Raw genomic sequence first — 17,515 nt, forward strand, 5'->3', positions numbered from 1 at the left:
GAGCTGAAAAGAAGTGGAAATGTGATGAAATTTATACTGTTTAAGGGGGGTCGAGTAGGTGGAGCTGGATAGAAGGCCAGTGATAGGTGGGGACAAAGGCGGGATTGCCAAAGAGGCAATGTTAATGCTAGTGGTTACTGCTAAAAAAGGTGCTAATAGTGGCATAAAGGTAAGAAAACAGAATGTGATAATAGCAGAACAAGGGTTAGCATTATGTGAAAGAACAACAGGGAACAAGTAACTGATGGCCCTGTCGGGGATGGGGTGGGGGGAGGGGATGGTGGTGGGGAAAAACTAAGATAGAAAATGGGATAGAAGGGGGGATAAAAAGGGGGATAAAACCACAGATAAATGAATAAACATAAAAGGATAAAAAATAAAAATTATTGTAGAAAAAATTAATTTAAAAAAGGGGGGGGTGAGGATGGAGAAGAGAGTTCATGATCTGAAGTTGTTGAACTCAATATTAAGTCCAGAAGTCTGTAACATGCCTAATCGGAAATGAGGTGCTGTTCCTCCAGTTTGCGCTGGGCTTCACTGGAACAATGCAGCAGGCCAAGGACAGACCCATGGGCATGAGAGCAGGGTGGAGTGTTGAAATGGGAAGTGACAGGGAGGTCTGGGTCATGCTTGCAGACAGACGGAAGGTGTTCCGCAAAGCGGTCACCCAGTCTGCGTTTGGTCTCTCCAATGTAGAGGAAACTGCATTGGGAGCAGCGAATGCAATAGACTAAATTGAGGGAAGTGCAAGTGAAATGCTGTTTCACTTGAAAGGAGTGTTTGGGCCCTTGGATGGTGAGGAGGGAGGAAGTAAAGGGGCAGATTGAATGGGAAGGTGCAGTGGGAAGGAGATGAGGTGTTGGGGGTGATGGAGGAGTGGACCATGGTTTCCGAGAGGGAATAGTCCCTACAGAATGCTGACGGGGGTTGGAGGGGGGGTGAGGGGAAGATGAATTTGGTGGTGGCATCATGCTGGAGTTGGCAGAAATGGCGGAGGATGATCCTTTGAATGCGGAGGCTGGTGGGGTGAAAAGTAAGGACAAGGGGGACCCTATCATGGTTCTGGGAGGGAGGGGAAGGTGTGAGGGCAGAGGCGCGGGAGATGGGTCAGACATGGCTGAGGGCCTTGTCAACCACAGTGGGGTGGTGGGGGGATCCGCGCTTAAGAAAGAAGGAAGGCATGTCAGAAGCGCTGTTTTTATTTTTATTCATTTGTCCATGGTTTTATTCCTCCTTTTTATTCCCCCTTTTATCCCATTTTCTATCCTTTTTTTCATCTGTTACTTGTTCCCTGTTGTTCTTTCACACAATGCTATCCTTGTTCTGCTATTATCACATTCTGCTTTCTTACCTTTATGCCACTTTCAGCACCTTTTTTAGCTCTTACTACTACATTAAAACTCCCTTTGTCCTTTAATTTATGGCATCTTTGTCAATCCATCCTTTGTCCCCACCTATCGCTGGCCTTCTATCCAGCTCGACCTGCCCCAAACCCCCTTTAAACAGTATGAATTTCATCACATTTCCGCTTCTCTTCAGCTCTGAAAGACTGCCTTAGGAAATTGGGAAGAATGTATAGAGAGAAAGAGAGGAAACAATTAGTGACGGTGAGTGCAGAATCACACTTTTAACCATGAGATGTGATGCTTTAGGAGATAGGAAGTACAGGAAGATACTAATGCAGAGCAAATTGAAGATTTTATTTTATACGGATGAACCATAAAGGAAGAAAACTAAAATCTGAGCTTGACCTTGTTGGTGTGCAGCAGCATCCTGCTCTTCAGTTTCAACCCTGAAATATCAATGACTTACTGTCTTACTGTGAAATTAATTATTACTTTGGTCACTTCTTTTCTGACCTTATGCAGGCACTCTGCAAGTGAGAGCTCAGAACATTATTAACAGCAAAACCTACTAGACATGTGGCCTCAACAGTAGGGTGGGAGTGCGGAATTTCCCATATGTGTGTTGGCGGGCGGTTTCGGAAGCGCCCAGCCCGTTGTCCAAAATGGCGGCAACTTGTGTTTGATTCTGCACTTGGAGGCTCATTAATTATGCAGAGGAGCGCGTTGGTCCGAATGACCTGACAGTTCGGGAACTAATTTGTTCGCCCACCATCAGCTGGTGGGTTTGAAGATCTGGGAACCATATTTAAACGCCAGTCCAGCACACAATCTCACACTCCCCAGCCCACTAGAGATGTCTGGCAACCAGAAGAGGAAGGCCAAGAGCCTGAAAAGGAAGGCAGCAGCCCACTTCATACCCCAGACCTCCCAGGCCTTGATCAGAGGGATGCAGGCGCACAGGCAAGTGCTCTAACCCAGGGATGGCTGCAGGAAGCATAGTAGCCTCACCTCTCTGGCCTGGGAGGCCATTTCGGAGCAGGTCAGTGCGGCTGGCACCTGCTCCTGAAGTGCCACCCAGTGCAGGAAGAGGATGAATGATCTCATCTGCTTCGCCAGGGTAAGTCATCCTTCAACACTCTCCAGTATCAAAATCTCATCATGGCATCATGCACTCAAATGGCTACCCTCTTCAGGGGTCTCATGCAACCATTAGCGGGGGCCACATATCAACCCCGAGACATTCACATCACCACCATCACATCTATCGTGTTGTTCACACTCCATCCTCTGGACTTTCTGGGGAGGGCTCACCACACACACAGGACAGGCATCTCACCCAACCTCTGCTCCGTCCCTTCTCATCACGTGCCTTTCTTTCTTCCTGATACAGGCCAAGCAGGTACACAACAGGCACGAGAGAGAGCATAGACTGGGGGAGGGGTGGCCAACATCATTGCCCTCACTTGGGTTGAGGAGGCTGCAGCCGAGCTGGCTGGGGATGACAGGGATCACTCCTGTGGGGAAGGGGAGATCAACCTCTCCCAGCTCCATCTCTTCATCAAGTCCTGACATTCACAGTGAGCCATGTGCAGTCTTACCGAGCTCATGCTCAGTAACTGAAACTCTAATTTCTATTTTCAAGGCACCAGCAGATTGAGGCCCCCAAGCCAGTCCAGCACCACCAGTGCAAGCCCCCAGACTTCATCCGAGGAGGAGGCTCCGGAAGAACCGTCACAGCACTCACATGCACCCATCCACCAGCTCAGAGAGACTCACACATCATTGGGACACAGATGTAGATTAGGCTCAGACTCACTTTCTGGGGAACATCTTACTGATGCGTCCCCACAGTAGTCAGAGCAGGGATAGCCCAGGTTTCCCGCACTTGGAGGGCTACTGGAGACCAGCCACCCACTTGGTCCGAGTGAGATGATAAGCCCCTTGAAGCGGCCGGCAAATCTATGCTGGAGATGCAGTGACAGGCGGCAGAACATCTGGCAGAGATTCAACAGTTGCTCAGCAGACCACAGCGAACGATGGAGGAGCCCGTCCGTGTTCTGTCTGATGTCATGGCTCCAACATGTAAGCACCTCAAGGTCACCCTAGGAAGGCTGGTAATCACCTTGGAGACCTTGGTCCTGCAGGGCTTGCCAGATTTGCGCTCAGTCATGCACTCCATGGCCACAAACCCTGGTGGGCACCATCAGGGTGTAGGCAACATGGGGACGAGGCACCTTGACCCCCCCCTCCAGGTATACCATCTCCTGCAGGAGTCTGGGTGGGGCACTCGGGCACCCACAGGAATGATGAGCATCAGCCGCACACCCGGGGCCTCCTCTCAAGACACTCCAAGGATGTACAGACGCTCACAGTCCCGTCTGCCTGTGACCCTATCCACTCCAGCTTCTCAGGCCGCAGAGAGTGCTTCTGCCCCTGAGCAGGTGACCCTTATCAGGCCTAGGCCCTCCAGGCCAGAGGGCATCCACAAAGATCATCACAGACCTCAGGACATAGGAGTCAGCAGGCTACATTCACCTCTATTGCACATGTCGGGACTGCACCCAGCCGTAGCGCTAGAGTTGGAAAATTTAAGAAAAATTGAAGTCACTTTTGGATCTGGGGTGTGCTAGACATGTAAATAAATTGCACGTTTGTTAATACATTTGATGGCTGTGTGAATATTCTTGTCAGTTGAAGTCGTTGTGATTTTGTACTTAGGAATCCTCTTATTTCAAGGTTTAGCCTTCCTCCCACTCAGTCCCACTCTGAGATTCACATTCCTCAGTTGAACTAGTCACCACACCCTTGTGTGATGTCAGGGAGACGTGTTTAAATCTTTATTGGAGGTGTGTGATGTAAGTTCCTAACCTTTCTTCCTCAAAGAAAACTATTGAGCGAGGGCAGCTCATCAGCATTGATAATCTAGCGGCATTTGTGTCTCCTCAATGGCAGTGGCAGAAGAAAAGACATGTACGGGAGGAGGAGATCCCTAGGCACATCCATATCTCAGCCGCGCAGTGTTTGCATCATTAGATGGCGGAAGAGGCTTCAAGCCTTTTCTAGCATTGCTCTTGTTCCTAAGTGGGCTCTCGGTTCCCAGAGTGAACTCACTCACAGGGCTCCACGGACCAAAGCAAAGATCATGGCCTGGTGACTCATGAGGCATGTGTGAATGCGGGATTCGTTTTTGCTACAAGTGGGTGGACCTCCCCTGTGTTGAAAGAAAATGGCATTTTGGGCTAGGAGAGAAGTGGCCATATTACCTCACTTGACATTACTCTTCCTGGAACCTGTCAGCAATTAGCATATAACAGGCACATCTCCCACGTCTCCATTCCTCCATAGTATGATTGTGTCCATACTGACCCTCAGCAGCCTCCTGATGTTCCTCATCCTCTGATGAGCTCTCATCCTCCTCCAGGGCATCCTCTGGCAGAGGTTCACCTCTTTACATAGCCAGATTGTGAAGGGCGCAACACACTGTGATGATGTGGGAAACCGTGTCGGGAGTATAATGGAGTGAGCCACCTGAACAGTCCAAGCATCTGAAACACATCTTCAGAAGCGCTATGGTCTGCTCTCTAAGGGAGCATGTGGAAATGTGAGCAGTGTTGTGCCTCTCCTTGGAACGACCCTGAAGGCAATGCACTGGTGTCATCAGTCAGCGTTTCAATGGGTACCCCTTATCCCTAAGCAGCCATCCCTACAGACGTAATGGCCCCTTGAAAATCTCAGGCATCTGAGAGTGACTCTGATGGAAGAGTCATGACAACCCCATTATACTGTGCACAAATGTGCAGTATGTGCATCTGGTGATCATAAAGCAGTTGCACAGTGATGGAATGATAGCCCTTGCGGTTTATAAACATTAGAGACTGCTGCCATGGAGTCCGTATGTCCATATGGGTGCAGTCTATTGCACCCTGCACTCTTGGGAAGCCTGAGATGGCAGTGAAGCCAGTGAATCTTGCAGCCTGGCTATCTTCGTCCTGAGCAAACCTGACATAATGATGGGCCTTCCTGTAAAGGGCATCTGTGACCCCTTTTATGCAGCGATATGTTGCGGACTGAGAGATGACACACAGGTTGCCTGTTGATCCTTGGAAAGAACCAGAGGCCAAGAAATTGACTATTGCAGTCACCTTCAAAGCCACTGGCAAGGGATACCCTCCAACTCCACATGGCATCAGTTCTTCACAAAGAATGTGGCATATGTGATATACCAGAGCTTGGGACAAGTGCAAATGTGCAGGGCATTGCCTCTCACTCATTTGTAAATAGGAGACTCTTAGATGATAAACCCTAGGCCTGGCAAGTCACCTCCATTGTCTGCGTCTCTCTTCCTGACCTTGTTGTTCATGCTCTGCCTCCGCTTGACCGTGTCCCTCCTGCTGGAGCTGCGCGCGGAGTTGCCTCTCCCTCCTTCACATCCTCCATTGCATTCAGACCCTGACAAAGGCAGCTGTGAGCCCTAGATCCATATCTGCTTTTGCCTTCTCTCTGAAAGAAAACATTGAAGACGTTAATGATTCAAGAGGCAAGAAGATGAAACTCAGAAGATGATACATTTGGAGACTGTAAGCTCCATAGTTTTCCCTGACTTACTTGCATGGTGGCTGATGCCGCCTTGTCCCTGAGACGCCAGCACACACATCGAGGTGACCAAGATGGCATCACAGATATGTACCATCTTGAGCACTACATGGGATGCTAAAATTTAAGTGAGATGAGTGATACAACCTAGCTCGGTGTTCCAATCTCTGATGCGGCATATTGATGACCAATCAGTTGCTCATGTTCAATGAATAGATGAGCCCATTAGGAGTGTCAAATATGGTGAACACATGAGAGGCCTTCATTGATGGAATGCCAAATATAATACAGGTGTGCCTCCTTCACTATTGCCTGCATTCCCAAATTCTACATTCGTATGTGTTACCCTTGCGATGCAGCAACTGTGATGTGAAGCAACTGAGTCCTGAGTAGCACGTTAATGGTGCTAATGAAGCTATTGACTTTAAGTGGCATTCATCGCAAGGAGGTCTTCCTTTTTACGCAGACTCCTGCTCACCCCTGCGGCAACAAGAGGTTAGAGGGCGACCCCAGAAAGGCCCCTCTCACTTTCACCCTTCCCCCTGATGGCTATTCCACAGCCCTCCCACCCCGCTGTCACCCTTGAGCTCATCCTTCCCTCTCACTGCCATTCCACAGCCTATCTTCCCTGTTGTCATCCTCATGTCATCAACCTGCCTCACAGCCACCCCCGGTTGAAGTGCTAATCTCTGAAAGTGGAGGTCTGTATGAATACCACAGCACAGTGATGTTCCTCGAGACAATGAAGGCAAAGAGCAGGAGCAGTCCAATGCTACAGCCCCAGCAGAGGGCCTTTATCGCCTCAAGACTGAAGTAGTGCTATGGCAGGTATGTTCCACTCACCTCGAACTGACCAGTGAACTGAGGTCCAACTTGTGCACGCCACCCCTTTTCAAATGGGTTTGAGGCCGGCGCAATTCCCCACTGGCATGACACAAGATTGGAAGGTGTGGCAAGATTCTGGTGAGCAGCTGTTTTAATGAACAGATTGTTCATTAAACATCTTCAAGTGGTGGTCGTGCCACGAGTCGGTGGGATTACCAATCTGCCTTGATCTGTTTCTCTCTGCACAGATGCTGCCAGACCTGCTGAGCTTTTCCAGTGTTTTCTGTTTTTATTTCAGATTTCCAGCATCCGCACTATCTTGCTTTGATGTCAGACCTGTAGATACACACCACAGTTTAGAGGGCTGTGTGTGGCATGCCTGTCCATATCCCATACAGTCCTATCAGGTGTGCCCAGCATGGTGTACAAGGTGTGTCTTCCCTCACACACATCTGTGCTGGGGGTTGGAGGCTTGATACTGGGCCACAGATGGTACAGTCACAGTCAGGGGAGATATCTGCAGCCTGTAGATGGGGAACAGGTAATGTAGGGGCAGGCACTTGATCGTCTCATGTGGGTGAGGGGGTAGTTCTCTGTAAGTGACAGTGCAATGGGCCCCCAGATGGTGAGGGGTCAGGTCTACATGGGGCATCAGGACATCCCCATCAAACAATTCGGGGGGGGAAGACAGGGATATCAACGGCCAAAACGATGAGATCAAGGATATGTGGGGGAGGAGAAGGGACACCTGGAGTGAGGTCAAGATGCCCCGTCCCCCTTTTGCTTAGCCATTGATGGGTCGCACCTATGTTCAGAGAGACGGAGTGCAGGTCCTGGTGCAGATCAGGCCCTATGTCCTGGACCAAGGTCTCCATGGCGGTTGCCATCTTACCAGTGTTGACCTTGGTGCACTATCATATCGGCGCTAAGACATCAGACAGAATGCGGATGGACTCCTCTGTCGTCCATTGGAATCTGGTGATGGCATCTGCCTGATGTTCCCATGTCTGCCTTTGAAGCTGTAACATCTGCATTAGGGCTGAGTCCAGGGGCTCGTCATCAAACTGGGACTCAGCAGGAGCTTGGCCTCCAGTAGTTCTCTGAGTGCCAGTGACCTTTGATGTCCTTGCCTTCGCCTGCTGTGGACCTAAATCTGCGCTGTGCTCACAAGATTGTGACACCGAGCCTGCTCTGGAATTTGGTTACACCGAGGTGTGTGTCTCGCGCCAGTGGAGAGTGGAGGTGAACACCATAAGGGGTCATTAACCTGTGTGTCCTCAGGATCCTCATCCGAGGTGGGGTGAGGGCTGGGGCTGGGGCTGATGAGCTGCCTGGCTGTCTGCCCCTTTCGTTTCCTGCTGGTGTCTGTCAAATAGAGAAGAGATAATTAGTGATTATCTGCATAATCATCAACATTACAAAGCAGCCACAGTTGTGTCGAGGGAAAAATTAGCTGGTGATGGGTCTTCACAAGGTTGAGAGATGCTGATCTCACCCTCAGTGCAGTAACGCTCCCATTCCTCTCTGGCCGGCTCTGCTGCATGCTCTTCAAATTCTGAAGGGCCTTGAGCTCGGGCATCTCCTCTGCGCTTTGAGGCTTCTCCCTGTTATTGAGGGCGATCTCCTGCTCCATAAAGACAAATGGACGGACTGTGAGCAGTACGAATGATAAGAATACCTGCCTTCTGTGGATGTTGAGTGGACCTGTGTAAGGGCTGAGGATGCGAGCTTCACAGGTTGTGCAAAGAGATGAGGATATCAAATGAGTGAGAAAGTCAGTTGTAATGTTGTTGTGCTGGGAATGTGTGAGATCCCTGTGGACTCTAACCCTGTAAATGCCTGATGGGCTTGTGGGAATGGGAGTTTAGAGTGACAAGAAGGTTGACTTACCCTGGTGGTGCAGATGAGACCATTCATTCTCTTCCTGCACTGGATGGCAGTCCTCTTTTGAGGAGCGTTGGCGCTGACTGACCCAGTGACCTGCTGCCAAGCTAGAGTGATAAGGTTGGTTGACCTCTGTCACCCATCATGGGGGAAAAGTATGTCCTCGCATTCCTCGACTGCATCGAGAAGTACCCTCAGAGCATTGTCGTTGAATTTGGGCACTCGCTTTCTCTCTTTTCAGGGCCATCACTCGCCATGATAAGTCCTGGGCTACAGACAGTGAATGATGTGTGCAGTTACAGTTTAAATATGGTGCCCAGAAAGATGATCTGATGAGGTCACGGTGGGGTGGAGGAATCGCAGCCCACCCTGGCACAAGATATAATGTGCTTCACATTCATGCGTAATAACGAGCTGAAAAGCAGATAATGCGACAAATGCGCAACTTTCCAGCCTGCCATCACACTTAGTCTCCAGAGTGGAAAATTCCACCCTATAACTATCCAGATTGGAGGAAGCTAGAAAGCAGTATTCCACAAGGATCAGTGCTGACACCAATGTTATTCATCATTTACATAAACAATTTGGGCTCAGGAACAACAGATGACCTTCATGTCCCTGACCTATCTGAAATTTTACAGGTGGCAGGGGAGGTGTTGAGTGACCCAACTACCCTTGGGCTTATTGAGGGCCTTAAGTGGCCACTTAATAGCCACATAAGGGCCTCATCAGGCCCCCATTGATATTTTGCCTATGGCACAGGGAAGCCCAGCAGATTTAGCTGTGCAGGATAGTATCAGGCAAGGTGGGGAACCTCCTTTATGGATCCCATGGGCCCATTGGAGGGTTCTGCCCCTCAAGATCATCCCCTCCTTGAACCCTGCCCCCAGCCTATTGAACCCTGCCGCTCCCACCAGATCCCTGAGCTTCCTCATTGAGACCCCCGACCCCAGACTTACCTGGGCTCCTCGGCGGGTTGGGACTGCCTGTAGTCCTAGTTGGCCACCACTTCTGACTGGCACCTTTGGGACTATAGAGTTGCTGACCATTCAATTGGCCAGCAGCTTTCTAAAGAAGGGAGCTTCCTCCTGAGAAAGGGGCGGAAGCCCTGCCTTAAGGCAATTAATGCTGCTCCCAGTGCTAAATTGCTGTGAGGTAGCAGTCAGGATCTTGGGCGGGTTCCTTGCTAACATTTTAGGGGTGGTGTGGGGACTGCGGCACCATGTAAAATCCAGCCCATGTAACTCAGTATCAAACCTTGCCAATGGGTATGTAGCTGGGGGCTATACCTGGCACTGAGGAAGTACGGAAGCTGATACAAGAAGATATTAGATAACTTGCAGACTGGGCAGCCATGTATATGCTATCAGTTACTTTAATAATATTACAGAATGGATAAAAACCTACTATTCCTCTGTTCCTTTTTCTGCCTTGTTATTTAAAATATAAATTAGCAAAAATAACTGCCTTTTCACTTACAATCTTTCTCTAGGTGATACTGTTATTCACGGATGGATTGGATGACACTGAAACGAGGCTTAAACAAAGCTCAAAAGAACTCAGTGATAAAGGTACATGCATTTTCATTTAGACATAGACCTTCCAATGGTTTTGCTAGACCTATTGAAAGGTACTTATGAATGCTGAATTTCTAATTGCATTGGTAATCTTTGTAACATACATAATATTCCCAAAATTGTAAGGCTCAGAGTTTCACTTTCCAAGAATACCAATGGAGCATTGGAACAATGAGTCAGCATGATCGATTTGCAGTTCATGCGACATTCTTATCACTGATTTTAATGGCTAGGAAACCAGAAGTGACTCAAAACTGGCATAATGATTTCCACTCCCATTTCTCCAATCTGTGTTCCAAATTAAGTGAGACCCAATACCAGGAATGTTGTCTCACAGTTTCAGTGTCAGAGTCGGAGGTGCAAAGGATCGATCTGTAATCTGGAGAACTGAACTGTTTCTTGCAAAGTGTTTTTATGGGAAAGATTGGTCTAAGTGCAAAACAGAAAAAATCTCATCGCTGTGAAAGTATTATTGAAATTACAATCTTAGGTCATCTAGCTACATGTTTTTGCATTTGCCCTAGAAATTCCTCTGGAGTGTAATGGCGTAAGTTTTGGACAGGTTGGAACTGTCTCCTTCACCTGGGCTGCACCCTGACTTTACTATTCAAATATTTAAATACCAATGGGGTATTTATGGCACCAATGGGTGACTGCCTCACATCAGAAGGAGTATTCTACTATGGCATCTATGGCTGTAGCATAAGTGGATCCATAGTTCCTGACTAACATTCAAGAAAATCTTTAAATATGCAGATTTCCCTAAAGCGATAGATTGCTCTGTGATTTGTTGAGAGGAATTGCCTTTGGGGAAATGGACTTTTAAAATTTAAAGTTCTGCCCCACTTGCAGCCCTCAGGAAGGCTGGATACTAAGAAAATGCAAGTGATCCTTGTGCCTACTATTGTTACGATGGAAATGACAAATATATCATGTAATCTATTCTCTTAAATTGGGTCTAATTATAATATTCCATCCAATTTACAAAGATGCTTCTCATAGGATTTTCAGCTCTCTTAAGTTCCCTTTATTGTTGCACCATACAAATTTATGGTGTATGTATATAGCGGAGTTGGTAATTTGGTGATATGGGGAAGTAATTGAATGTGCAATATTTAAAACTCTCTCACCGCACAATCTTGTGCATTATTTTTACCACAATTTTGGAGTTTCTCTGTTCAACAGTCCCTGATTCACCTTGGCCCTATGGGATTATTGCTTTGATTATTTAAAGTTATTATTGTCAATTTATCATTTTCCCCCTTTAGATTTCAATTTTGCTTCCTGAGAGATATAATTAAAAGAACAGAAGTGATTTGGTTTGGTGGGTTGAACTCATATTAACTTTTTTCTTGACGATTATTTAAGGAGCGACATTGTACCTATCCTAGAGCAGCTGAACACATTTCTCAAAATTCCAAAATAAATGATGGGTAATATTGTTTTGAAGGAAGATTTGCAATGTTCTCTGCAATATGATTCATGGCATAGGATATACACAAAAAGTGAATTCAGGTAACATAATACATCACACAAACATCAGGCCCCATCGCAATCAAGCTGAATCCCCCCCACCCAAATCTGTCCCCTCCATCTAACAATCTTGATTCTGTCCTGCCAAACATGGGAACAATGTGATGGGGCATATGTGCAGAGAATCTGAGTCCTCTTGATGCAGTATAGGCATTTTAATCATGGTGCTGATTTTTCAAGTAAATGTGAAGAAGAAGATAGTGGGTCTCGAAGAGTATCACCGAATCTTTTAGCACAGAAGGAGGTCATTCAGTCCCTCATGCCTGTGTCAGCTTCTCAATACAGCTATCAAATTAATCCCTCTTCTCTGCTCTTTTCCCATGGCCCTGCAATTTTTTTCTTTTGGTGCACATATACAATTTCCTTTTGAAAGTTATGACAGAATCTGCTTCCACTCCACTATTCTTGAGGGCAGTGCATTCCAAACCATCGAAACTCATTATACACAAAAAAAACTTATCTCTATCTTGCTCTTTCCCTGATTGTATTAAATCTGTGTCCACTGGTTAATGACCCTCCTGTCAGTGGAAACTGTTTCTTTTTAGCTATACTACCAAAACCCTTCAAACTTTTGAATACCTCAATTAGATCTTCCCTTAACCTTCTGTGATCTGAAGAGAACAGCCATGGCATCTCCAGACTGTCCATGTAACTGAGTTCCTGATGCCTGGTAGCGTTCTAGTAAATCTCCTCTAAATCATTTCAAAGGCTCTGGCATCCTTAAGTGTATGAATAACTGAACACAGTGAGTAGTATTTTATGGAGCCTGTTAATACAAGAAACATGGTGGGCAGGGTTACTTAATTAGGTGGGAGGCAAAATTTTGGTTTCCTGACAGCTTTGTGCAGTTGTCTGAGGACTTCGGTTTTCTCCGCTGAACTCTGTGGCACAAGGGAGGGGAGCAGGAAATGGGAAATTATATTGAGGCTTGGGACTGACAAGGGTGAGTCAGGGGTGAGTGGTGGGGGGAGGAGCGGTGGGGGAGAAGGAGGGATGCGGACTGGAATCAGGTGCATTGGGGAGTGGAAAAGGGATCCAAGAGTGGACAGAGAGTGGAGTCAGGAGCAGAGCTCAGAGGATGCAACAAAGGAGGGCTCTTGCTGGTCGACAAAGGCCACAATTCCAACAGCAGGCAGCACCAGAAGGGGAGGCTGGTTAGGCTGTAGCCATCCAGAAAAGGCGTTGTAGAAAATGGGCACTGCTGTATCAGGACAAGAACTAACTACCTGCAGTCATTGGAGAGGCAATGCCAGAGATAATTAATGATGTCCTGGGAAGTGGTCACTGAAATATCTGGGATTGTGCAGCAGGACCTGTAGCCATATTGATTTAGTTGGAGCCCCATGCCATGGAGCCTCAAGGTGACAGTGGCACTAAGTTTTTTCGCCAGCTGTGCATTCCAGGGCTCCTTGGGTAACATGTGTGGCATATTGCAGGCTGCCACACACTGATGCATAAAGGAGGTGACTGATGCCCTCTTTCATCATGCAAATCAATTAATCAATTACTCCATAGATGGGGACGCCAGGCAGCACAGACATTGGGCTTCGGGGCTTTGGTGCCTTCACTGATTTTCCTAGAGTGAAAGAGGTCATCAATTGCACTCATGGCCATTAGACCTCCCTGGTACCAGCCAGTGGCATTTATGAATCACAAGTGCTTTTATTCTTTGAATGTGCAACTGGTCTGCGACCACAAGCAAAGAAGCATGCATGCCTATGCTCATTTCCCAGGGAGCCCTCACTACTCGTACACTTCCTTAACTTGCAGCTCTCAGAACATTTTGAGGCCCCAGCCCAGACTGATGGCAGGATCCACCAATGAATATCAGCCCTCGCTGCGTGATCACACATGTCTCCTATTTTAATTAGAATCCAGGGATCCAGCCCCCAACACAAGAGTGGATTCTGGTTCTGCCAATAGGAATGGTGTGCCAGATAAAATACTGCCCATTAGTCCAGCTGTTTTATACAGATTAACCATAACCTCCTTGCTTTGGTTTATAATGCAAGGATCCTTTTTAACGTGCTCATTGATTTATTCCACCACCTTCCAAGATTTATGTATATGTCCCCCCATAGTTCTCTACTTTTGCACACTTTTGAAAGGTGTATCATTTAGTTTATAGTTCCTCTTCTCATCCTTCCTTCTAAAATGCAATAACTCAGTAACATGTGACGTACATGCAAAATTTTCAACAGAAAACAGTAGACTTCATAAAGTTGTATAGAAGTCTAAATAGCTATTCTGTCTTCATATTTGAAGTATCCAGTACAGGATAAATTGTTTTTGGAATGAAAGGGAGACCTGCATTAGGTTCAAAAATGCTTCCAACCCCCCTTGGGAAACACAATCTTGTTTCCAACAAGCTGCACTTCCTTCATAGACTTCGGCATCAGCCACTGTGCTAGCAATCCAACTCGTATTTTCTCCTAGCTCTCCAGTGTCACTTGATTTGGCAGGCGTATAAAATTGGATGGAGAGCTGTCCCACTTGTAACCCGCAAGTCCTCATTGTTATTTAGATTTTCTGCTGATGTCAGAAGTTCCACCCAATGTCATTCAGTGTCATTTTACATGTCGATGAATGGGCCCCACCCCCACTCACTGATGGGAAAGTTCTTCCCATGGACAGAGTAGATCAACAGATAGTGCTTTTGTAGAACGCATTCTATTTATTTGCAAAGGAACACAGCAGCCACATTTGTGTGCTTACAACTCAAATACTGTCTCTACATTTCAGGCTCTAGACTACTACTGACCACTAAGGTAGCCCACGCTACTCTATTATTGGATACTAAGATTATGTGATCTTCCCATTTATAACATTCTTCTTAAAGAAATATTACACATCAGATTATCACAAAAGTAACTACTGTCTTTTGGGCCATTGCACTGCTGAGTCCTAGGAATGCTGGCTCGAAATCCAAGGTTACAGTGGGGTAGCATAGAATCTACAATTTATAGGATCACTTGCCCGGTGCAAGTGATAACAAAGCAAGATTTTAAATTTTATTTTATTTAAATCAATTGCTTTGAAGCCTGTCAGCCAAATGCTGTGATGCAACAGGTGCCTTACCCATCTACATCCATTTTCCACCATCTCCGAAAGGCATTTTTCTAGATGAAGATAAGAATTTGTCAAGTGGTCTATGGAAATGCTTAGTTTGAAGGTATAGTCATCGATGCCCTGCTGAGTTTCTGCTTGGGTTTATCCGGAGCAGCATTCCTGCCTACATTGCCTCCAGATACATGAAATATTGCTCATGGCACTGACACTGATTGACAGTTGCTCTTTGATTTCTGCATTTCTTGGCAGCCTGCAGCATTCAATCTGGATTGCTGCGGTACAGTTGCTGTTGGTTTAATATTTCTCCGAGCTTATCTTTACTTGGTACATGAAACAATACCAGGCTTGGAAGCCAGTATCTGAATGCTGTTGAATTAAAAACATCTGTGTGTCATTAAGAACTATGTTCATATGACATCATTTTACAGACATTCACCTTTGTGTACATTCAGTATACCAGGAGATTATTTAATTTAAACATAGACTACAAGAGTAGAGAACAAGGTCAAAATTCTCCAAGAGTAACAGTGGAATATCCACAAAACAACTAATTTCATTTTTCCTTCAGAAAACACAGCTGAATAAATAGCTGCCTTAAGAATTAAATTGAAAAAGATTAAGAGCTAAAAGTTGGATTAAGGCCATTTTGCAACATGGATAATTATGATGGTGCAAACATCCTGATGGCTCCCATAGCGTAAAGCTGGCCTGCACTTCTTGAAGGCAGCATGTCCCTCGTAAATGGGAGATACAGTCAGGCTGCAAAAGTTGTTGGAACAGCCTCAGAAAGGTTTTGAAGGAAATGAATCATCAGGTCAGAGAGAGGCCTCCCAGGTTCTCTGATGCAGCACTGAAGTCCTTAATGCAAGAATTAGAATAGAGCAAAGGGGTAATGTTTCCCTACAGGACCAGGAGGTCTCAAGGCAGATCTTTCAAAGGGAATGAGGGCAGATGGCCAGAGAGGTCAATTCCTTGTATCTGGCTGTAGCACTGAAAAAAGTTCAAAGACTTCACACAAGTTGTCAAGGTCAGAGAATGCATCTTCGAATTGCATCTTCTACCCACTGCATCATCAACTTCTCAGGCTACTAATGCACCACATCCCTAACACTCATTTATCAGCAATCCAGTCTCCTGCCAAACATTCAAATATTCCAACTCACCAACACACCCTTACTAATGCTGCTATCCTCACAGCCACTTCTTGCAGCTTCCACATATATTCAGCTATGGCAGGTACATCAGCTAAAAAGATTGCAATACAGCCGCTGCACAAGAAGAACTCGTGGTGTTGGGGATGATTTATTCACATGGATAGAGGATTGGCTAATTTACAGGAAACAGAGAGTTGGGATAAATGGGTCATTTTCATATTGGCAAACTAACAAATGCTGGGACCTCAACTATTTATAATCCATATTAATGACTTGGATGAAAGGGCAGGCTTTATTGTAGCCAAATTTGCTGATGACACAAAGATAGTTAAAAGTAAGTTATGAGGAGAATACATAGGGTGGGATTTTTTTGACCCCTCCTGCCAGCGGGATCTCCAGTCCTGCCCAAGTCATCGAAAATTTGAATGGCTTGCCAGATCAAGCAGATTGAGCCTACCTATACTCATTGGAGGTTTGAAGAATGAGAGATGATCTTATCGAAACCTGGAAGGTTCTGAGGGGACTTGACAATGTAGATGTTGAGAGGATATTTCCTCACATGGAGGAATCTAAAACTGGGAGCACAATGTCAAAATAAGGAGTCTCCTATTTGACTCAGAGGTGAGGAAGGAATTTCTTCTCTTAACAGGTCATTATTCTTCCACAGATAGTAGTGGAGGCTAGGTCATTGAATATATTCAAGACCGAGTTAGACAGATTTGTGATTGCCAATGGACTCAAGGATTATGGCAACAGGCAGGAGAGTGGAGCTAAGGCCACAGCCTTATCGAATGGTGGAGCAGGCTCAACGGGCCAAATGGTCTGCTTCTGCTCCTATTTCTTATGATCTTATTGTGTGTGTGTGTGTGTGTGTGTGTGTGTGTGTGTGTGAAGGGGGTTTTTTTTGTGAGGGTATTCCCTCTTCAGGATGGCCTGCAGTTCGAGCTGTGCCCACTAATTCTCATGACTTTGGGAGATGGTATTAAAGGAGGCCTCACTGTGGCACCATGCTGCCGAGAGACTGCCTCAGAGCACCTCCTGGGCTTCTACCACAGTGGAGGGGTTGGGGGTCGGGGGGGGGGGGGGGGGGGGGGGGGGGGGGGGGTCTGTCTACCAATTTGTCACAAAGTGGCATTCATTGATAATAAACAATCCCATTTCTAAGGCCTTAACTTCCTTCATTAAAATAGGGCACCTACTGCGCAAAATATTCTGTGCACAAACCAATGATTTGTATCGGCGTAAATTTACTTATTTGCCTTTGTATTCCATATCTTTAGTTATAAAACCTATGATCCCTCACATTTTTTGAACAGTTTTTACAATTTGTCATTGCACTTCTAAAGATAAGGCAATTTCCAGAGCCTTATCATCATGAAAATTTTTATAAGCCCTTACCTTCAGAAGGTTAAATGAGTGGGATAAGTGAGTTCATTTTTTACTATTTTACTGAAAGGCATTTGATGGTTAAATTTAAATAAAATATATTTGATGGACTGCACTTGCAACTTTTATAATTCCAATCGCAGTGACT

At 46.2% G+C, this 17,515-nt stretch overlaps 1 protein-coding gene across 1 annotated transcript in view; it reads left to right on the forward strand.

Annotated features, from left to right (window-relative positions):
- The window catches only part of LOC121276073 (collagen alpha-6(VI) chain-like), a 229,249-nt gene that overhangs the window by 51,645 nt on the left and 160,089 nt on the right, over positions 1 to 17,515 (forward strand). The window contains exon 10 of the mRNA XM_041184013.1: positions 10,141 to 10,219. Coding sequence (XP_041039947.1) covers positions 10,141 to 10,219 — 79 coding nt within the window. The remainder of the gene's footprint in view (positions 1 to 10,140; positions 10,220 to 17,515) is intronic.

This window comes from Carcharodon carcharias, chromosome 3 (assembly GCF_017639515.1).
Source record: "Carcharodon carcharias isolate sCarCar2 chromosome 3, sCarCar2.pri, whole genome shotgun sequence".
Lineage (NCBI taxonomy): Eukaryota > Metazoa > Chordata > Chondrichthyes > Lamniformes > Lamnidae > Carcharodon > Carcharodon carcharias.